A 22,113-nucleotide genomic window follows, 5' to 3' on the forward strand; every position below is an offset into this window, starting at 1 on the left:
CTGGTTGCATGACGCTGCATACTTCCAGGGCTCATGCCAATAGGGTCTCGTCTGAAAGACATCTGGGGACCCTAGTGATCTATTTGGGACAGAGAGAGACAGCTGAAACTTTATCCACTGCTGTGCCCTCACCAGACACAGAGACAACCCCCCGCCTGATGATGGGCCCTGTCTGCATGATTAATTGCCGCCCCTATATTACCAGCCGAATCAAAATGCCATGCTACCCTTGATATCTGTATTCCTTTTTAATTTGGCTATCCAACCCTTTATGGTGTATCCTCGTCCTTATCTCCAGTACAAGAAAACATGACTTGATGTGTAAAGCACCTAAACTGTCCCCCCGTCCCCTCCCTGTAGACTTTACTTTGTTGATGTTGTTTTTTTTCTGAAATGGCAATAATCAAATAAAAAAAATATATATACATTTCCTTGGTTACTGGTCCGAAACCTGGCACAGGTAGGTAGTGGTCAGTATCTGATTTTTTTATTTTTTTAAAAAAGCTTTATTCGAGTTATACACTCATAAAAGCACACACATAAAAGTTTATGCATTAAAACTCTTGACATACATTTGACAGCATAATACAATTAAAATTCATAATTCACACGCATAAAATATTTAGCAATATTAGTTAGTGCAAGCTTTCTCAAACAGTGCTAAGACTCAGTACATGTTGATAGATAAACCCTCCGCCTTCTGGAACATGCCCAAATTTATACAATCAAAACTCTTAGCATACATTTGGCAACATATTTCAATTAAAAATTCATAATACACACACATAAAATACTTAGCAATAATAGTAATACAAGCTTTCTCAAAAAGTGATAAGACTCAATGCAAGTTGGGAGATAAAGCCCTCCGGCGTATGGACCACGCCCACCCCAGATATTTTGCCGTTCCTACTACAATGGACATTTCGGTGGAGGTACAAATAATTTTCAACCCCTCAACACCACTTAGTACACCAAGATTTCTACAAACAGGTGCCAACCAGGATTTTCTCGGGTTTACGTAGGCCTCACACAAAAATAAGAAATGTGCAATACTTTCGTTGGTAGCGCCACATGACGGGCAACACGAACTACTACTGGTTCTCCAACTAGACGTCAATGACCTCAGGGGGAGTGAACCTGCCCTTAACTGGAAAAATAATTTCCTATCTAACGGAACAGTTATAGTGTCCCAATACTGTTCTAGGGCAGGTCTCATTTTAATTTCCATAAATCTACCCCCCATAGATTCTGAGGTTACGCTCCTCCAGAGCTTCTGCTCTATGTGATCCCAATATATGGCCTTTATAATATTTTTACTAGGGAATACTTCCCCAATTGGATTTTCCCAGAGCTTGGAAAGACCGAGCTCAGCGAGGAGATCCCTGAGCATCTTCAGCCATGCAATTTTGTGGAAGACATCTGATTTAACTAAGGCTAAAAAACCCTCAGCATAGTGTCTAATTTCTGCGGTCGTCCATAGCCGTCTCCAGTAGAGGATAGGCCTTAGTCTGGCACGATCGCTAACCAATCTCCTTCCTAGATCCAGACCAAGTGGTATTAGTGGGGTGCTTTGGGGGAGACTTGTTATTCCTCTCAGAAACCTGTTCTCTGATCTTTGGAGGGTATCAAGCCTCTCAAAACCCCAAACTTCAGCCCCATAGAGGGCTGCACCCAAGGCTTTTGCATCGTATACCATAAGGACCGGTTTTATAGGCCTAGTTTTGGATTTTACTTGTTCTACCCGGAGTGCTCCTGAGATCTGCTGGTGTTTCAGTACCGCCTTCTCAATATGTCTCGACCAACCAAATTTACTCGAAATCTCCACCCCTAGGTATGTAAAAACATTTACTACCTCCAATTTGGTGTTGTTCAGGGATACCCTTGGTTGAGATTGGCGCCTTTTTCCGAAAACCATCAGCTTTGTTTTACTTACATTAACTTCGAGACCTTGTTCTTTACAAAACATATCAAATATGTTCAAGGCTCGCTGGAGTCCTGCCGGGGTTTTGGACACAATCAGGGTGTCGTCAGCGAACATCAGGATCGGAACCCTGATGCCCGCTAGCGAGGGTGCATCCACCCTTGCATCCAACATCCTATCCACTATACCGTTAATGTACAAGGAGAACAGCAGGGGTGCCATGGCACATCCCTGCCGTACCCCCCGGTCAACTGGGAAATTAATGGTAGATTCCCCGTTCCTCCCCCACTGGACTTTAGCAAAATTGCTTTCGTGGAGACGCATTATTAATGTAAGCAACTCGGGTGGGACCCCTATTTACTCAGGACAACCCACAACTTACTCATAGGCACCAGGTCGAAGGCAGCCCTCAAATCTACAAATGCCACATAAAGGCTGCCTTCGCCAAGGAGTACAGTCCCCCACCGTAGCATAGTGAAGCGAAATATTTGATCTACCGTGCTGGTTGCCCGCCTGAATCCTGCCTGGTAAGGGGATAGAGCATTATTCTCATCTACCCAGACCATAAGTTTGTCGACCACCATCTTCCCCACCACTTTTTGGATAGTGGCCAGCAAACTTATCGGTCTATAATTTGCCGGGAGTGACCGATCGCCTTTCTTAAAGATCGGTATTATTATTGCCCCCTTCCATATATCTGGGATTTTAGCCCCTTTAGCAAGGGCATTTCCCAGCGCGGTCACGTACCTTGCCCACCGAACCTTATCGTGTTTAAATATGTCTGAGGGAATTCCATCTAACCCCGGAGCTTTCCCCCCTTGCAGTGTTGAGATTACAAGTTCTGCTTCTTTGTTTGAGAATAAATCTCCCTTGCAAAATACCACTGAGATAGGTTCTATGGCCATTGTATCCCTATTCTCCGCGTACTGGGGTTTAAAATACTCGACCCATGATGCCTCATTAACATAATTGTCTGGGTTCTTAGGGGTACCACCTCTGCCCCATTTCACAATTTTCCAAAAAAGTCTGGAATCTCTTAGCCCAGAAGCCTCGAGTAACTCCTCCCAATGCTCCTCATCCCACTGCTTCTTAGCCTTACGGATGTTATCATTGTATTGTTTCCTGGCAATACTAATCAAAGCCTTATCTCTACTTTTGATTGCCCTACCCAACTCCAATCTAGTTACTCTGCACTGCTTATTGAACCACCTCGCCAGTTTGATAGGTGCTTTTCTATTTACCTTAACTAATTTAATAAAAAAGAAAGAAAAGAATGTGTCATGTATATCTGTTGTTGTAGAGGAACCCGGTATTACAGGATTGACTGTTTCCATGGCGGCGATAGCATTATCCACCTCCAAGTTAATGTGATCCAAGGTGGCCAAATTGGCCAGCACATTTGGCCATTTCACCCTTCTTGAGTCATTAGCCATAACAGGTACGATCTCGCTACATGGCTCTGGGTTGTCAGGCGCGGCCCTCCACCATGAATGGGTAACACAAAGGGGATTATGATCGCTTTCTAGTCTACCCTTGATTTCCAAATCGCCCACGCCACACCATAACTCGAGACTACAGATGACATAGTCAATCCTGCTTTTGTTATGGCCATTATCAAATGTGCAATTTCCCCCTTGGTCGCTCTTTGTCCTGCCATTAAGGGCCCTCAGACCATATTCCAAACATAACGCATTCAACAACAATATATCTTTTGTCCACCGCTTCACTGGTATAAGATTTAGGTTTGGGACGCCCCATTGGGCATCTTCCTCCTGTCCTATCGGATGTTCCGTGTTTTCTAAAGGCTCAAATGTCCTGTTGAGATCGCCGGCCACAACCACTCTATTCCCCAGTGACTGTAATTCTAGGAAGGTGGATAGAGCTTCTAGGGTAGGGGAGTTCCCAACACAAGTACCCCTAGCATAAATGTTATAAATATCTATCACGCCCCCCTTTCCCAGTGATAACCTTAATAATTGTATATCCTTACAGCCTAGGTCAATCACTTTTATTTTGAGTTTTGAGTTTTGCTTGATCCAGGCTGTCAGACCTCCCATAGGTCTGCCCCTGGGGCCTCTAGTCGCTGGTATACAAAAATTAAGATAACCTGGGAGGTAAATTGGATCGCAAGCCCACGTCTCTTGAAATAGGCACATTTCAAACCCATTAACAAAATCTATCCAGTGTTGTGACAGCAGTCGAGTGCCCAACCCCGCTATATTCCATGAAAGGAACCTCCCCATGGTGTCGCCTTTACCAGTCCCCCTTTCGGTAACTACCATAGCCGGTGAATTGGTCAAGCTCTCACAATCACCGCCCTCTCCTGGGACAGTATCTGCACAGTTAACGTCTTTACCATCATTTGTGCCAATACTTGATGGAAGTCTGAGTTCACCCCCCCAATCTTCCAGACATGCCATAGTGCCCCCCCTCGTATTTCCATATTCCCTGTTAGTAACCACTTTATCTAGATTACACATTACATCCCCATTAAATGCCAATTTTGGCTCCAGGATGCTTCCCCTGGCCATTTTTCCCCCAAAATCAATGTGTTCAACTGGTTTCCGTCAACATCCCCACCTCATATACCCTAGCCCATTGTAGGAGTTATATACCTGGTTATAACAATCGTTTGATCGTGGGATAGGGGTAGGAAAGGGGCTAGCCTCTCCCCAGGGAGGGAGACAAGTTCTCAATGGCTCGTTACTCCCCCCAAATTGGGTGGCTACCGGTCTTGGGTAAAAGAAGGTGAGGTCCACAACACCAATCCCACCAATACTAATATTCCAACCAGGTCTCGTGATTAACCCTACTACCCTTGGGTCTTGGAAGTTAATTATAATACACTCGCCTCCCTGTTTTTTCAAGGTATTCCCTATCCAATTGACCCTTCTAACCCCAATAATCAGACCATCCACTCCCCCTGGCAAAGGTCTATTGACCCGTAGCCAATGCATGGCTTTGTTTTTTAGCATGTCATAGGTTTCTCTTTGACCTTCCAATAAGGGTGGAACATTGGTGAGGATGGCCACATAGGGGAAGGAATCAGGGGTGAGTTGTACCGGGGGTTTCCTAGTCGGAAATTTTGTCACATATGATATTGGTTGGCAACGTTCTGGGACAACAAGGCATGGTGGGGGAACATTTTCCAATGCTATAATAGCATTATTACCATCAGCTATGGTATTTCCATCCCCTGTGGGGCCACCCCTACTTACTATCTGGGGGGCAAGCGGCACATTTGTTCCAACACCATTACTACAGTGGGTTTTAGCATTTCCTGACAATGTGCCATTTCTTGTTTCCGAAGTAGTCGGCAAGGGTGGAGTATTTTTATTAGCGGTAGTAGCAAAGTTTTTTGGACTGCCCTTTCTACCTTTGGCTGCAGTGCTATTAGACTTAGTTTTCCCACAATTGCTATTACTTACAGTAGGCGATGGCTCAGCAATGCTCTTGCTGCTCTGCCCGTTACTCCGCTGGGTAGATGCACCACTCACAATTGGAGGTTGTACATCAACCAACGTGGCACCTGCATCTCGCTCAGCTATCTGTTGGTTTTTCCCATTCTCTCCCATTTTATTGCAAGACTTAATTAAAGATTTTATGGGAAAAAAATTGTCTAAGCTAGCCTGCTCTAGATGGTCCAGTTGTTCTGCTAGCTTTTTAAGTCTACACTCAAAGGGGTTTAAGAGGGAACGTATTAATTTTTCCAACTCCAAAAGAAGTTCGGGGTTAGATGTTAATGGCCCAAGGGGTGCTATAGAGATAGGATCTACGCCTGATGATACTGGCATCGTAGGGGACACCAATATTATGGTGTCTAAACCTACTGGGACAGCTTCTCCCTCTCCCGTTGTTAAGCCAGTGGAATTCTCTACAGGGACATGGCTTGGGGGTGTTTTAGTGCCCAACTTCCTATACTTCCTTGCGGGTTTTGGGGCTTGACATTTTTTGACAATGGCACCCCTTTCCTTTTTGGACAGGGTTTGGATTTTATAGCTTGTGCTTGGGCACAGACTTTTAGTGTTGCATTTTGCCCGTTAGATGATTGGCTGGAAGCATTTAAGTGCTCAGCGGGCAAAGTAGTAGCTACTATATCTAAGGGAAAAGTACTCAGTGACTCATTAGATAAAGATAAATCATGCGAGATATCATGTGTAGCTGGTAGTACAATAGATGATAACGGGGTAACCAATGAAGGGAAACTTTGGCCTTGGTGTTTCTCGAGAGGTGTTTTCATAAGCTCAATCGACAGCCTACGCCCTGCACGTCTTTCTGACAAAGCAATCTCCCTGTCAATATCCTGGGGAAGCCGTTTAAAATATGTATCTAGGGGGCCCATAATGGCCGTCTCCACCTCGCCCACAGAAGGCAGGAGGGTGGAAGTGCTTGTAGAACAAGCCATATAGCGAACCCCCCTACTAGCTAACGATATAGTAGCAAAACAGGGTACAATTGCTAGACAAATGGTTTTCGGCAATACCAGGACTATAGATGTTAGTGGGGTGTCCCAGCCCAGCCACCTTCGGCCACTGACGGCCACAGACGGTCCCGCCCTTGTCCCGGGCTTCTCCCGGCGCTAACGCGCAGCGGCAATGGCAGTGTCAATATATATGCAACTGAAGGGGAGGGGGAGGAGCAGACAGGGAGAGCGGCCCAGGTGGTCACAATTAGGACTGGCAAGCGCTCCTGGGAGCAGTAGTCCCGCTCCAGCGCCTGCTTTCACTCGCAGCCCCGCCTGTCACTCTCCTTCGCCGGACACCGTCGTGAAGATCAGGGTCCAGAATCCACCCCAAACGAAGCGGGACCCGCGGAGCGGGTACCGCAAGAAGTGGGATTTTAGAGCTGGAATTTACTAACACTCCGTCCTCGCACTCGCTGGCAAATACAAAAGAAAAGGGGTCAGTATCCCAAACATGGAGCTCAAAGAAAGTTCACCACTGTTGTGGGATCCCAGGCTTCAAGCCATGGTCCTTGTGATGTATGAGCAGGAAGGTAGCGGGTGCTGGGAGTCTCCTCTCAGAAGGAACCTAAAACAAGAACACATTCGCAAGGAAGTCTAAGTCTGCCTGACCTAGCTACCTGCTAACCTGTGAAGGGTGGCCTCTCACAGGGAACAGTGGGCCTGGAAGGGGCAGGGAAATCCCTAGCTTCAAAGGCATTCTCTGTCTCTCTTCTTAAATTAAGTCACACTTCACAGTCTGACCTTGAGAAGGTGCTTCTCTTTTCTAGGTCTGTAAACATGGAACAAGCTCCCAATGGAGTTGCAATCAAGGGATGCAATTTCATTAATCAGGAAAAACTTGAAAACACCTGGAAAAAACCTCTGTAATTTTGATTAGATCAGCATTTCAATTAAAACAGTTTTTTTTAGTTTTTTCTAATAACTTTGGCACCATACAATGATTCTGCACTGACATTTCCCAAAAAGGTTGATCCACTTTGGGCCTGGCATTGCAGTGTCATGTCGACCCATCAAGCAGAAGCCAAAAAATAGGAGTTACCATAACGTGACTTTTCCCGTTTTAATTTCCCGAGGATTCTTTGCTCTCTGATACAGAAAAAAATATGAATTTAATTACACCATCTTGGTATGAAAATAGAACTTGACCCAAAGAAATACCCCTTTGGTTGGATTGGAGTAAATTCATTCAGTAAATTGGAAGAAGTTAACGCTTAAAACTTTTGTTTGGTATGCATTATGGGGTCAAATTATGGAGATTTTAGGACCATATTACCTAAAGTGCAGCGGTGGCACAACAGGTGAGTGCACCCCGTTCTGCACCCTATGTCACTATGTTATAACAGAAGGGGCCACAGATGCTTGAGTGGTCTAGTCTGTAATACAGATTACACAAGCGCACATGTAGTGCCAGTTCTATTTTAAGAGCCCTGCCCTTATTTGCAGGAGAGCGTGGCACCAATCAAATGAGGGAAACAATTTCCGTCTAAGTCTGTGCCATACTGCAAAGAAGCAAAGAGGCTGCTATGAGGCACACTCAGTGCGCAATTTGAAATGGGGTCAAATGTGGTCAAATGTGGTCCCAAGGACCAGCCAGACATCCCCCTACAGGTGGGTGCAGTGACTCATTTCACCCTGTGCAGTGGGATCTCTATCCACCTTTCAAAAGCAGGCCAGGTGCCGAGTGCACTGTGAAAGACGAATCGGCTGCTTCAAACAGTGGGTCTGTCTTTCACTAATTTGCTGTTTTTTATTTGCAAAATTTTATATAGCGCTGGCTAGACCCGGAGGTATCAGAGCGCTTTACATGAGGATCAGCTAGTTACAGGTTACATAATTACATTAATTACAGGAGCCAGGTATAGACATAGGTGGAAAAAACATGAGATTACGCAATAATATGAGTTATTAGCGCGTAGCATAGCCAAGGTATTCGTCTTGTGGGGAATGAAATGTAGAGGGGGAATGGTAAACAGGGTTAAGGAGTGCAGATAGAGGCAGGCAGACTGGCAAAGGGGAAAAGTACTTCAGAGGGAACAAAGTGGTCAAAGTGAGAGACAGACAAAACCGACCTGAGTATCGGTGAAAGTGTAAGAGGGGAGGGGTGGGGGAGACCTGTTGACAGGATAGGACTCCCAGCCTAGTTAAGAGTGCCATGGCACAAACAGAAACAATGCACCATTTACATGATGCGGCACCATGACCGTTAATCCATGGAGGTCCGCGTATCAGGTTTCATGGACCTCCGCGGAGCAAAGGTTTGAAAAATATTCTAATATCTGCAAAGGGAGCTTTCTATCTTGTGCCCATTTGGGTTCGGCAAACATAATGTTATGTGTATGGAACTAAAGCACTATGATTGGCTAGGCAGAAATGTGTTTATGCCCGCCATTACAGAATGCGGGGGGTCGGTCCCTGCATACTGGAAACAGATTGAAAGGGCTTGAATGGCAGCTGGGCGAGTACAATCTCATTCTCATGCCCATAAGGTGGTGACTCCTAGAGGGCACCCCCGTGACTAAATAGTAAAAACATAGTAAGGAAATGTCGAATTTGCTGCAAAGTCTGTGTTCCCTGGGACTGGGTTGGCCAGGGACCTGTACAAGCTTCATGGGCGTGTATTTCAAATCTTTGGCCTCTGCTGGTCTTTTCTCGGGCTCAAAACCAGGTCTCAGGGGCGCTCGAACACCAGCCCATGAAGCTTGCATTGGGATGGTGATCCATGACCAGGAAATCTACAGTAGGGTGTGAAAACCCTTATCAAAAGGAAAGTAAAACAGGGCCTGTCCCAGTGAGGTTGGCCACCTGTAGTGGGTAGGGCACTGGGTCTGGCAGTAGGGACTTTCTGAGGCCATTCCCCTCTGTGCAGGCCAAAGACTGTTCACAGTGGGGGCAGTCAACCTATGACAGGCCTGGTGCAGGGCCTGCCTGTAGGCCAACCCCTGTGGCAAACCTCTGTAACACCCAGCTGAAGCCTGTGTTTCCCATTATACAGCCAATAGCCCCTCCCACCCATGCATTTCATGCTGAGAGGTTTAACAGCTCATACTGAAAACTCTATATATGTAGTATATCATCAAAAACCTCAAAACATCACTGAACAAAACAAAGGTTAAAATGAAGTTGCGGTTGGCTTTGGTTATAACACAAAAATGTTGGTTTATAACAATTTGAGAAATGCACTGAAAAAAACACAGTAAAAGTGCAGTTATGGTTGTTACTTAACGCCTTAACCGCGGCGGTTTTTCCGCCGCGGTGCAGGCGTTCTAAAGAGCGGGCGGGGCTGCGTTGGCCGTTGGACGTGCGCAGCATCAGCCAGGTAGTGCTCGCGACGTCCAACGGCCGACGGCAGCATGGAACGGGTTAAAAACAAAAACATTGAAATGTGCTTCTTTTAGTTGGAATGGCAGGGCATTACTTGCACAAAAGCCATGAAGACCACACCTTGCACACCAAATGCAATGCTCATGACCTGTCAATATTTTTACCATTAAATAACCGAAAAGCACACTGTAATTAAATACCAACAGATACTCAAACAAATAAATAGTAGTACATTCATCGTAATCTGTTTCATACTGTTATGGTAATGTGTTATCTGTAATATTTACTTTTGTAATTGCATCTGTCACATCAAGAATGAGTACATACATGTGCATGAGAATTTCTGAGTTGCTTTAAACTAAGTTTAAGTGCTGTAATCAAAGTTAGCCATAACTTCAGGACAGGGAGTGATCAAGGCTCCAGAGTGGAGCGAGACGAAATACTAAAAAATGGGTCTACTTATATAGTTAGATTTACTACAAATCCCTGGCCTCTGCTGGCCTCTTCTCCGGTTCTGAAAACTCCAACCTAGGTCCCAGGGGAGGCCCAACACCAGCCCAATAAGCTTGCACTGAGATAGTGGCCCATGGCCACGAAGTTTGCAGTAGGGTATGCAAACCCTAACACGAAAAATACAGGGCCTGGCCCAAGGAGGGCACTCCCTGAGGAACTCCCCCCTGTGCAGGGTATATATATATATATATATATATATATATATATATATATATATATATAGAGAGAGAGAGAGAGAGAGAGAGAGAGAGAGAGAGAGATAGAGATAGATTTATGTTTTTGAGGGAATTTATAAGGTTTTCCATAATACAGATTAGTGTCTTTCTATTGGGAGCTGTCATTTTCCTTAACCAACAGTTGTTTTCTATGTATGATTTAAGCTTTTAATGATATCTTTTGTCCACTGCCTGCAGTGTTCACAGTGTACTGTATAGAGAGGCCCTGTGCCTTGTGCTTCAAGATGAAAGGAGGAATCACCCAACTTCAGCACCCCAGGGGAGGAAAGCTCCCTATTTGTTATCTATATTCTCTTTAAGTGAAGCACAACATTGACGTAGATCAATATGTCTGAGAATAAAGTATTTATTTATTTTATTAAACGTATTTTATTAGTTTTCTTACATGAAATAGGTCAGCATCTAGAAATTCACTATACAACAGTTGGCTACAGTATCCTGCATGTAATTTAATGCATATTAACAAGTGTATCATATTGCATTTTAAACTCACAGTCTGACTAATCAGAAAATAAAGTATTTGTATGAATCATTTCACGTGTAACATGTGTCTGTTCCACTTTCTAGGAGATGAACTGGTTGGTGCCACAATTTATTTTGAAAATCTCAACAAGAATGACGTCATGGACATACTGAAGGCAACTGAACCGTATAAAACAGGCCTTAAGCTTCACGTGAAAAATGAGGTCAAATCTCGAGAAAGCGTATTTTCATCACCTACATTTAATGTTTACACGGATGACCTTGTAAGTGTGACTCAAAGTGCTTAGTCTAAACACCATCATGAAAATTCATCTCCATATATTTACATATTTTTTTATGAATTATTTTTTAGGTTTCCCGTGATTCTGTCTATGAGAGCCTCTTCAACAATAAGATTAAACGGCATCTGAAAGCAGCAAAGTCATTGGAAAATTTGTCGGAACCCAGCAATAAACGTGCATACAGAGAGAGCGCAACAAAGTTTTCCGACAGGATAATTGCTCGCATTGAAAGTCCTAGATTGGACATACAAGGGAGTGGCATAAAAAAAGACCCAGGTGTCAACATTAAATCACCAGAGATTAATGCATTAGTACCAGACATAAAAGCTGGCCAATTCAAGAGCCCTGATTGGAATGTGGATCAGCGAGAGTCAAATTTCACAGCACCAGGGGTCAAAATGCCATTGGGAGACATCCCTCAAGGAAGACTTTCTGTTAACGGTGAAGATGTGCAGTTCAAGGGTCCAGAGTTAAATGGCAAAATTGATATCAAAGATCCAAAATTGAAGGGAAACATTAAAGGTCCCACTATAGATATGGAGGCACCGGATATCAACTCCATTGGCGCAGAGAAAAACATAAAGCAACCTAAATTCAAAATGCCTACCTTTGGGCAGAGCAACATAGAAATACCATCCCTGGACTTGTCATTGCCAGATGTGAAAGGGGACTTAAAAGCTCCATCCGCAAAAGTGAGCCTTCCGAATGCAGATGTGAAAGGGCCAAAGTTTCAAACCCCTAATGTGTCAGCTGGCATTCCTGATGTGGATTTAAATTTAAAAGCACCAAGAATGAAAGGGGAGCACAGTATCCCTTCCCCAAAATTAAATGCCAACATTGAAGGGCCAGATCTCGACATTAAAGCACCAAATATTAGTCTGAAGCATTCGGAAAATAAAACTAATGTCAAGACGCCATCTGTTGGGATGTCTTTGCCCAGTGCAAAAGTCCCTGAGCTGGATGGCAACATAAAGGCCCCTTCACTGGATGTTTCATTGCCAAAGGTTGCAGGAGATTTTAAATCTCCAGCCACAAAATTTGATCTTCCCCACGTAGATATAAAAGGACCTGATCTTAAAATACCTTCACTAGGAGGAAAGTTCAATACCAAAGCAGGCTCACCAGATGGAGGTTTTAATGTAGAAACACCAGAATTTCAAAGGGAGTTCGATATCCCTTCTCCCAACATAAAAACTAACTTTGAAGGGCCAAATGTAGACATTAATGCACCAAATATTAAGCTGAAAAACCCAGAAAAAAACTTTAATATGCCACATTTGAAAATGCCATCCTTTGGAATGTCAGGGTCCAGTGCAAAAGCTCCCGAGCTGGATGGCAGTATAAAGACCCCATCACTAGATGTCTCAATACCAGAGGTTAAGGGAGATTTCAAATCTCCAGCCATAAAAATGGATCCTCCAAACGTAGATTTGAAAGGACCAACATTTAAAATGCCTTCAGTGGGGGGAAAGTTCACTGCTAAGGGAGACGTAGATTTAAATGCAAAAGCACCAGAAATTAAAGGGGACTTGGATATACCTTCTCCAACATTAAAAGCCAACATGGAAGGGCCAGATCTAGATTTAAATACCCCAAATATTGGTGTGAAAGGTCCAAAAAATACATTTACTATGCCACCTTTAAAAATGCCATCCTTTGGAATTTCCAGTCCCAGTGTTAAAGCCCCTGAGATGGATGCAAATGTGAAGCCACCATCACTAGATGTTTCATTGCCCAAGGTTGAAGGGGATTTTAAGCCACCAACAGTAAAGGTGGATCTTCCTAATGCAGACGTGAAAGGTCCAAAGTTTAAAATGCCTTCATTGGGAGGAATGTTTCATACCAAGGAAGGAGATACAGGTGCAGATGTAAATGTAAAAACACCAGAAATTAAAGGGGATTTAGATATCACTGCTCCAAAATTAAAAACAAACATTAAAACACCAGATGTAGACATTAATGCACCAAATATCAATCTGAAAGGTCCAGAGAAAACATTTAATGCACCACATTTTAAGATGCCATCTTTTCAAATGTCAGGGCCTCGTGCAAAAGGCCCTGAGATAGATGGCAACATAAAAACACCATCACTAGATGTGTCATTGCCTGGAGTTGAAGGGGATTTAAAACCACTATCTGCAAAGGTGGATCTTCCGAATGCAGATGTGAAAGCTCCGAAGTTTAAAATGCCTTCAGTCGGGGGAATATTTAATACCAAAACAGGAGGTCCAGATTTAGATTTAAATGTAAAAACACCAGAAATGAAAGGGGCCATTGACATACCTTCTCCAAAATTTAACACCAACATTGAATTACCCGATGTAGACATTAATGCACCAGATATTAGTCTAAAAGGGCCAGAAAATAAACTAAAAGTACCGCATGTTAAGATGCCATCCTTTGGAATATCTGGACCCAGTCTTAAAACTCCAGAGGTGGAGTTAGATGGCAAAATGAAAAAACCTGAATTGGATATCTCTGTACCTAAGGTGAAAGGTAAATTACAAGGTCCGGAAGTTGGTGTGGATCTGCCAGATGTGGATATCTCTGCTCCAAAGATGAAAATGCCATCAATAGATGTTCCTTCCGGTGATCTTTCATTACCTGAGGCTGGTTTAAAATTGAAGGCTCCAGAACTAAAGGGTGACCTTAATATTAAAGATCCTAAACTAAAAAGTGATATTAAAGTCCCTAACCTGGATATTCAGGCACCAAGTGCTAATGTGAAAAAGCCACTTTTCAAAATGCCTACTTTTAAAAAGTCTGCTAGCATAAAAACACCTGATCTAGATCTGTCATCGCCAAAATTTGAAGGGGAGATCAAAAGCCCTTCAGCAAAGATTGATGCTCCAAAAGTAGAGGCCAAAGGATCACGATTTAAAATGCCCTCATTAAAGATTTTTCATCCTAAAGCAGGAATTCCTGATGCTGATATAGGTTTTAAATCCTCTGAGCTTAAAGGCGACATTACTGTTCCAACTCCAAAGTTACAAGGCGATTTGAAAAGCACTAGCCTTGATTACAGAACACCAGGTGTAGACCTGAATGCTTCATCAAAATCGATGACGGTCCCATCAAAAGTAACAGGTCCAGACATTAATCTGGATCTTCCTACAGTAGAAGCTAAAGGGCGAAAATTCAAGATGCCTACTTTTGGAGTGTCTGGGCCCAGTTCAAAATCCCCTGATCTGGAAGGCAACATAAAAGCACCATCTCTTGATGTTTCAATGCCAAAGATTGAGGGGAATTTCAAAGCTCCAACTGCAAAAGTGGACCTTCCGAATGTAGAGAGTAAAAGTCCAAAGTTTAAAATGCCTTCCTTTGGGGGAATGTTTAATACAAATACAGGAGCCCAAGGTGTTGATTTAAATGTACAGGCTCCAGATGTAAAAGGGGACTTTGATATTCCTTCTCCAAAATTGAAAACCAATATTGAAGGACCTGATCTAGACATTAATGCACCAGATATCAGTCTGAAAGGTACAGAAAAAAACATAAATCTGCCACATTTTAAGATGCCTTCTTTTGGTATGTCAGGACCCAGCCTAAAATCTTCTGAACTCAAGGTAGATGGTAAACTGAACAAACCAGAAGTGGATGCCTCCGTACCAAAGGTGAAAGGCAAATTCAAAGCTCCTGAGGTAGGGCTGGATCTGCCAGATGTAGACATCCCAGCTCCAACAATAAAAATACCCTCCGTCGACATCCCTTCCGGGAATATTTCATTACCGAAGGGGGGCTTAAGTGTGAATGCTCCTGAACTTAAAGGTGATCTTAATATCAAAGATCCAAAATTGAAAGGGGATATTAAAGTGCCAAGTCTTGATGTCAAGGCGCCAAGTGTTAGCATGAAGGCTCCAGATATCAAGGGAAGCGCACCTCAACTTAAAATGCCTTCCTTCGGGATATCAGGGCCCAACAATAAAGCGCCCCAGTTCGATGGTACAATAGACTCGCCATCACTAGATGTGTCAATGCCAAAGATTAAAGGAGAGTTCAAAGCTCCCGGAGCAGATGTGGATCTTCCTAATGTAGATGTGAAAGGTCCAAAGATAAAAATGCCTTCATTTGGTGGACTGTTCAGTTCAAAGGCAGAAGTCCCAGATGCAGATCTAAACGTAAAATCCCCCGGCCTAAAAGGCAACTTTGACATTAACGTGCCAAAGGCACAGGCTAAGGTTGATGGCCCAGCCATTGATATTAATGCACCAAATGTTAACCTAAAAGGTTCTGAGAAAAAGATAAGCTTACCAGAATTCAAAATGCCCTCATTTGGGGTATCTGGACCCAATGTAAAAACCCCTGAGCTTGATGGCAACTTAAAAATGCCATCACTAGATGTGTCTTTGCCAAAGGTTGAGGGTGACCTGAAAGCACCATCAGCAAAATTGGACTCTCCCAGTTTAGATGTGAAAGGTCCTACGTTTAAAATGCCTTCTCTTGGGGGAATGTTTAATACAAAGGCAGATATACCAGATGCAAATTTAAATATTAAATCTCCGGAACTGAAAGGCGACTTTGACATTAACGTGCCAAAGGCACAGGCTAAGGTTGATGGCCCAGCCATCGATATTAATGCACCAAATGTTAACCTAAAAGGTTCTGATAAAAAGATAAGCTTACCAGAATTCAAGATGCCCTCGCTTGGAATATCTGGGCCCAGTGTAAAATCACCTGAGCTTGATGGCAACTTAAAAATGCCATCACTAGATGTGTCTTTGCCAAAGTTTGAGGGTGACCTGAAAGCACCATCAGCAAAAGTGGACTCTCCCAGTTTAGATGTGAAAGGTCCAAAGTTTAAAATGCCTTCTCTTGGGGGATTGTTTGATACCAAGGCAGAAATACCAGGTGCAAATTTAAATATAAAATCTCCAGAACTGAAAGGTGACTTTGATATTAGTGCACCAAAAGCGCAGGCTAAGGTTGATGGCCCCGCCATCGATATTAACGCACCAAATGTTAACCTAAAAGGTTCTGATAAAAAGATAAGCTTACCAGAATTCAAGATGCCCTCGCTTGGGATATCTGGGCCCAGTGTAAAATCACCTGAGCTTGATGGCAACTTAAAAATGCCATCACTAGATGTGTCTTTGCCAAAGTTTGGGGGTGACCTGAAAGCACCATCAGCAAAAGTTGACACTCCCAGTTTAGATGTGAAAGGTCCAAAGTTTAAAATGCCTTCATTTGGGGGAATGTTCAGTACAAAGGCTGGAACTCCAGAAGTTGATTTAAATGTAAAAGGTCCAAACATGAAAGGTGACTTTGACATCCCTTCTCCAAAACTAAAAAGTAATATTGAAGGGCCAGATCTAGACATTAATGGTAAAATGAAAAAACCTAAAGTGGATGTCTCTGTGCCGAAAATGAAAGGTACATTTCAGGGTCCTGAGGTCGCTGTGGATCTGCCAGATGCAGATATCACAGCTCCAAAAATTAAAATACCCTCAGTCGACATGCCTTCTGGTAATCTTTCACTACCTGAGGGTGGGTTAAGTGTGAATCCTCCAGATCTAAAAGGCGGCCTTAATATTAAAGATCCTAAATTGACAGGGGATGTTAAAGTGCCCAATGTAGATATCAAGGCACCAAATATTAATGTGAAAGGTTCTGACAAAAAGGTGAGCTCGCCACATTTTAAAATGCCGTCATTTGGCCTATCCGGTTCAAGCTTCAAAGGTCCTGAGCTTGATGGTAACGTAGAAGCACCATCGCTAGATGTTTCATTGCCAAAAGTAGATGGCAAAATTACAAAACCTGACATAAGCATGCAAGCACCAAAGGTGAAAGGTCCTGAAATTAATATTGATCTTCCTAAAGCAGAAGTGAAACCGTCAAAATTTAAAATGCCAAAGTTTTTCCAGAAAAAAACAAGTTCTAGTGCAGATGTGAATTTGAAATCTCCAGAACTAAGTAGTGATGTGAATGCACCGAATTTGAAAGGTAAGGTTGAAGGGCCAAAGCTAGATTTGAATGCACCTGATATTAGTCTTAAAAAATCTGACAAAAAGGCCAATCCCACTCGCTTCAAGCTGCCTGAATTTTCATTTTCTGGGCCCAACCTCAACTCCCCAGACCTGGAAGCGGGTGGTACTGTGAATGAACGTGGCATAGATGTCAACATGCCAACAACAAAAGGCACATTCAAAGGTCCAGACATAAACGTAGATCTCCCTGGTGCAAATATTACAGATGCAAAAATCAAAATGCCATCAATAAACATCTCGTCGGACAAACATGTCGCTCCTGAGGGGGATTTAAGGTTGAAGACTCCACAATTCAAAGGAAGTAGTGGCATTTCAGATCCCAAAGTGGAAGGGAGTCTTAAAGGGCCCAAGCTTGACATAAACGCACCTGATATTGAGTTTACAAAACCTGACACGAAATCAACGTTTTCAAAGTTCAAAATGCCGGCATTTAAAATGTCTGAGCCTAATGTGCAAGCCCCCGACTTTGATGTTTCATTGCCCAAGGTGGAAGGCAAACTGGAGAGCTCCATGGCAAAAGCTCATCTTCCCACTATTGATACACAAGGTGCAAATGTTGAAATGGCATGGCCAGGCATTTCCCACGGAAATGTAAATGTGAACGCTCCAGGTATTAAAGGTGATTCGAAAATTAGCAGCCCGAAACTGCAAGCCAATGTTGAAGGGCCCGGTGTAGAAATTGACGCACCAACTGTCAGCTTAAAAAGGTCTCAGAAAAATATGAATTTGCCACAGTTCAACATGCCCTCAGTTCAAATGTCTGGTGCAAACATTGAAACCCCAAAAATAAAGGTAGATGGGAGAACGATGGACAGCAACATTGATATTTCCTTGCCGGGTGTGACAAATAAAATAAATGTTGATCGCCCGGAGGTAGATATCAGTGTCCCAAAATTTAAATTGCCATCAGCCAGCATTTCTGCAGAGAACCCTCAAAATCCTGATGTGTCAGTTCCCTCAGATAAGATATCCAAAAAAAAGAAAATACTGGTGCCAGATATTGATTTCAATTTGGATGCGCCAGAGGTAAAAGGTGAAGTTGACCTATCAGCTCCAGAATTAGATACACAACTGAACCTTAAAACTTCAGAGAAAAAAATAAGTGGACCTCAGTTTAAGCTCCCTTCATTTGGTTATTCTGGTCCCGCTGTACAGACGCCTGAGGTAGAGCTAGATGTGGGCACACAAAATAAAAGCACACCCCAAGTTCATGTCAATTCTCCAAAAGAATCCACGAACCCCAGTTCTCCACACAAAAAGAGCAAAGGTTCCCCCATAAAGCTTCCATTTAACCTTAGTGATTCTAATTTCACTCTCCCAGAAGTAGATTTTGGATTCTGAGCACTCACTTTAAGTATCACAGTAAAGAGGACCTAGTGGTATCAGTTCATCCAAATCATCAGGGTACCAGAAGTGGCTTTGCATGACCTTTCACTCCGATGACATCACAGGAAGTGATAACATGAGAGAGGTTAAATCCTTTCATCAAAGTTAAAGTTTACTGCCTCCACTCTTTGGTAAAGTGAACCAAGAAACTTTCAATCCTTATTAATACCAAAAGGAACAAACACTCAGCCACCAATGATACTAAATGGTTTAAGAAAAGTTAACGGGGTATTTAACTTTTCAAAGATCAGTAATCAGAATGCATACATCACAAAGGGTGCAAAGTAGATCTTAGGAGCTGCGAACAGCCACTTAGGGCCAGCAAGTGCGGCCCCGGGCAAACTCCTAAAGGAGGCCTCCAATAACTTTGCACACCTTGAAAATTTTTGCTAAAGGACTCCACGGTTAAAATGTGTTATCTATTCATAGTTTGAAATCTGATAAATAATCTAATTGAGATAGCCAGTTCAGAAGCTGTGTTACACATGGATAAACACATAATTTTCTAATAAATAAAGGGGAACGTAGTTTTTCCCTCAAAATGCCATACGAAAGGATTACGGCAGATGTTAAAAAAAACTGGAAGGTGGAGTTAAACTTTTATGGAAAAGAAGAGTGAAGGCAGTAAAAATAATATTTCACTTAGGCTTCCTAGCAAGTGTGCTACTGCTTTAAAATAACATTCCTTATGGTGCTGGAAAGTTCACTAGCATGGATCAGCTCTAGAAACAACACAAAAGTTAAATGCCCCCTCTCTTTCTGCCAGCAGAGGGCCCTCTCCGCAGATACAGTGCCTCGGGAGGTTTCACAGGCATTTACCCTGGTGTAAAGTCCAGAAAGTAGAGAATGAATAATTAACAACATTTTATTCTACGGTTTAGCACAGTGCCTTTCTTTATTTTAATGCTAATTAAATATATATTCAAATAGTGATATTGTTCTTTATAGGCTGTAAAATATGAAACTATTTATTCTGCATACGCAGGTGGTATGGGGACAGCAGAAGTTTAAGAACAACAGCTTCACTGCTAAGATGTTAATATAATGTACTAATTCCTCAGTTTGCACTGCCTGATGCTTGGTTTCCACTGTGGTTATGAAATGTCCAAGTAAAGAGCCATCTCAAAAAGATAGGTCTAGCCATTAAATTACTAGCTTTGCTTTCCCATAGACTCAATGTAGCCTCAGTTGTTTCTCCTAAACTGTATTCCACACAAAAAATCATGAAATTATTAAATGTGATAAATTCTATTAGCATTCCATATTATAATGTTCTTTGTGGATTTATGCTGTTTCAATGTACTCACCAAAGTGTGTTTGAGGGATGTGGCCTTCAATAAACTATCTGCCTCATGCATTCTCTCTAAGAGAATTAATGGTCCCCTCTCCAGCTTCTGACAGTGGAGCTGGCAGACTCCTCAGATCAGGTTCTTAATTATAACATTTGAACGCTGAGAGTTCCATTGAAGACAATGGAGCAGCTCCAGGCTTATAATGGCTGGTATAAGATCACGAGCGCCAGCCTGCCAATGTTTGTCTATATGTTTCTGCCTTTTTAATTTAGACCACTCCACCCTCAGTGGTTGGAATGTTGTAATATCCTTTGAGCCCTTCTGCCTTGGGCTATACCGGTTGTTACAGTGCCTCTCCCTCGTTATAGGGGCCTTTAACAACCGGTATAGCCCTAGGCAGCGGACAATAAGGCTGTAATAGAATGATATTTCAGAGAACCATGCCCTTTCTCCATCAAAACATGTAAGCAATGTGTCCACACAATCTAAACTGGTGTATCAAGGATTTCAACAAACAGCAGCAGGAAACCAAGGAATCCACAAAACAATACACGAATGTGCCCCTGTGAAGAAGACAAGCATGGCTCACTATTGACTTTGCTGAGGTGCAATCTCATAAGTTGTTAAAGAGTCATAGAAAATTGTGAGGTAACCTTTTGTATGTGCTCTTTTTATGCAGTGCTTAATTTGAGCTTGTGGTTGCCAGTGCTCAGCACCTGCACTTGATTCTCAACACCGGCGCTTGTAAAAGTTTGCCACAATGGAGCGCTGTTTGGCAAAGTTAGAGACGACCACAACAAAAAGTAAATATTAATTCAATATACATTGACTTTTACCTGCCGCCTAAGCCATTCTTAGAGCTTTGGACGATTGAAATAGTCCGAACTGTCACACTTGTAGCCTTGTGATGGTTAGTAGTTGTGCTGTTACTATCATTGGAAGCATGGCGGGGCAATGTGTGGTGCAAGCTGCAGTGGCCTCCTAACGAGAGACCTGGCCCTTTTTTGTTTTACAAATTAAATATTGCTCTTATGTCCATCTTGTATGCAATCTCAAACTAGCCTGTCTGCCTACCGCATGCACCACAATGTGGGATATGACCAAGGATGTCAAGTATTTGAAAATAGTACCCTCCGCTCTGCAGTTCTGCTAAAATATCTTTAGAAATAAGGCACCTGTGATCATTTTTCTATGTGAATTTGTAGATCATTGTATATTATAATTATGTTATGATATAATATATGGCAAAATGTTATTTTTAGGGATATATTTTTATATTGTCTTATGGTTATATTTGATATTACATGAATACGTAAAAGGCAGGTTGTCCTACACCAGTTTTTACTGAAAACAGAAACGTGTTCTTCTGGCAGTTAATACAGTTTTACTGTTCTCGCTAGAAACAGCACCCTGTCAGTATGCAGGACCACAGGTTTTTATTAAGAATGTGGGAATAAATCATATCGTATATATTGTAAAGGATATACATTCTCCATCGTACTAAAATTTGACAAGGATTGAGAAAGAAGAAATTCTGTTCTTCACTTTGTAAATGAAATCCTGAGCTTTGCATGAAGGAATGAGGATGCAAAACGAAATGCAATCACTGTACATTGTTCGAGAAAAGTGTATATAATCAAATAAAGCTTTTAAAACAAGCATCTTCTTCATACTTACATTACTTTTGCAACTTTGCTGTATCAAATTGTGATTTTTATGTGTTTGATTACAGTCTAAACTAATAGCAGAACAGCAGCACTTGCACTTGTGTACAAGCATATTTTTTACGGATGTATGACATTACAACGCATGCCTTTACAACGCGTTTTTTACAACGCATGCCTTTACAACGCATAGGGTGCTGGATAGTGAATAGTTTAATTTACTATTCCAACTTCAGTCCCCGTGGATAGTAGGGAAGGTGTTGGATAGTAAATTAAATATATTCCCTATCCTAGAGCGCCCCCCAGCGCATTGCGTTGTAATGGTTTGCGTTGTAAAAGTTGCGTCGTAAAGGCACTGCGTGATAAAAGTTGCGTTGTAAAGGATGTTTCCCATTTTTTACAATTACCAGTTTGCCTTAAATTCGATTTATAACCTTGCAAAAATTACGAACCGAGTAAACTCTTACACGATCAAACATTCAGCCTGGAAACATTGGGACAGATTTATCATTCTTTCATGCAGTTCAAATCTGCAAGCCACTTCACTGCGCTGGGTGAAAGGGCAAA

General features: G+C 42.5%; 1 protein-coding gene across 1 annotated transcript in view; it reads left to right on the plus strand.

Moving 5' to 3' along the window:
• LOC144763309 (neuroblast differentiation-associated protein AHNAK-like) overlaps positions 1 to 21,541 on the plus strand; it is a 39,839-nt gene extending 18,298 nt beyond the window's left edge. The window contains 2 exon segments of the mRNA XM_078648784.1: positions 11,024 to 11,202; positions 11,292 to 21,541. Coding sequence (XP_078504910.1) covers positions 11,024 to 11,202; positions 11,292 to 18,545 — 7,433 coding nt within the window. The 3' untranslated portion in view covers positions 18,546 to 21,541.
• Positions 21,542 to 22,113: the final 572 nt, after the last annotated feature.

This window comes from Lissotriton helveticus, chromosome 6 (assembly GCF_964261635.1).
Source record: "Lissotriton helveticus chromosome 6, aLisHel1.1, whole genome shotgun sequence".
NCBI lineage: Eukaryota > Metazoa > Chordata > Amphibia > Caudata > Salamandridae > Lissotriton > Lissotriton helveticus.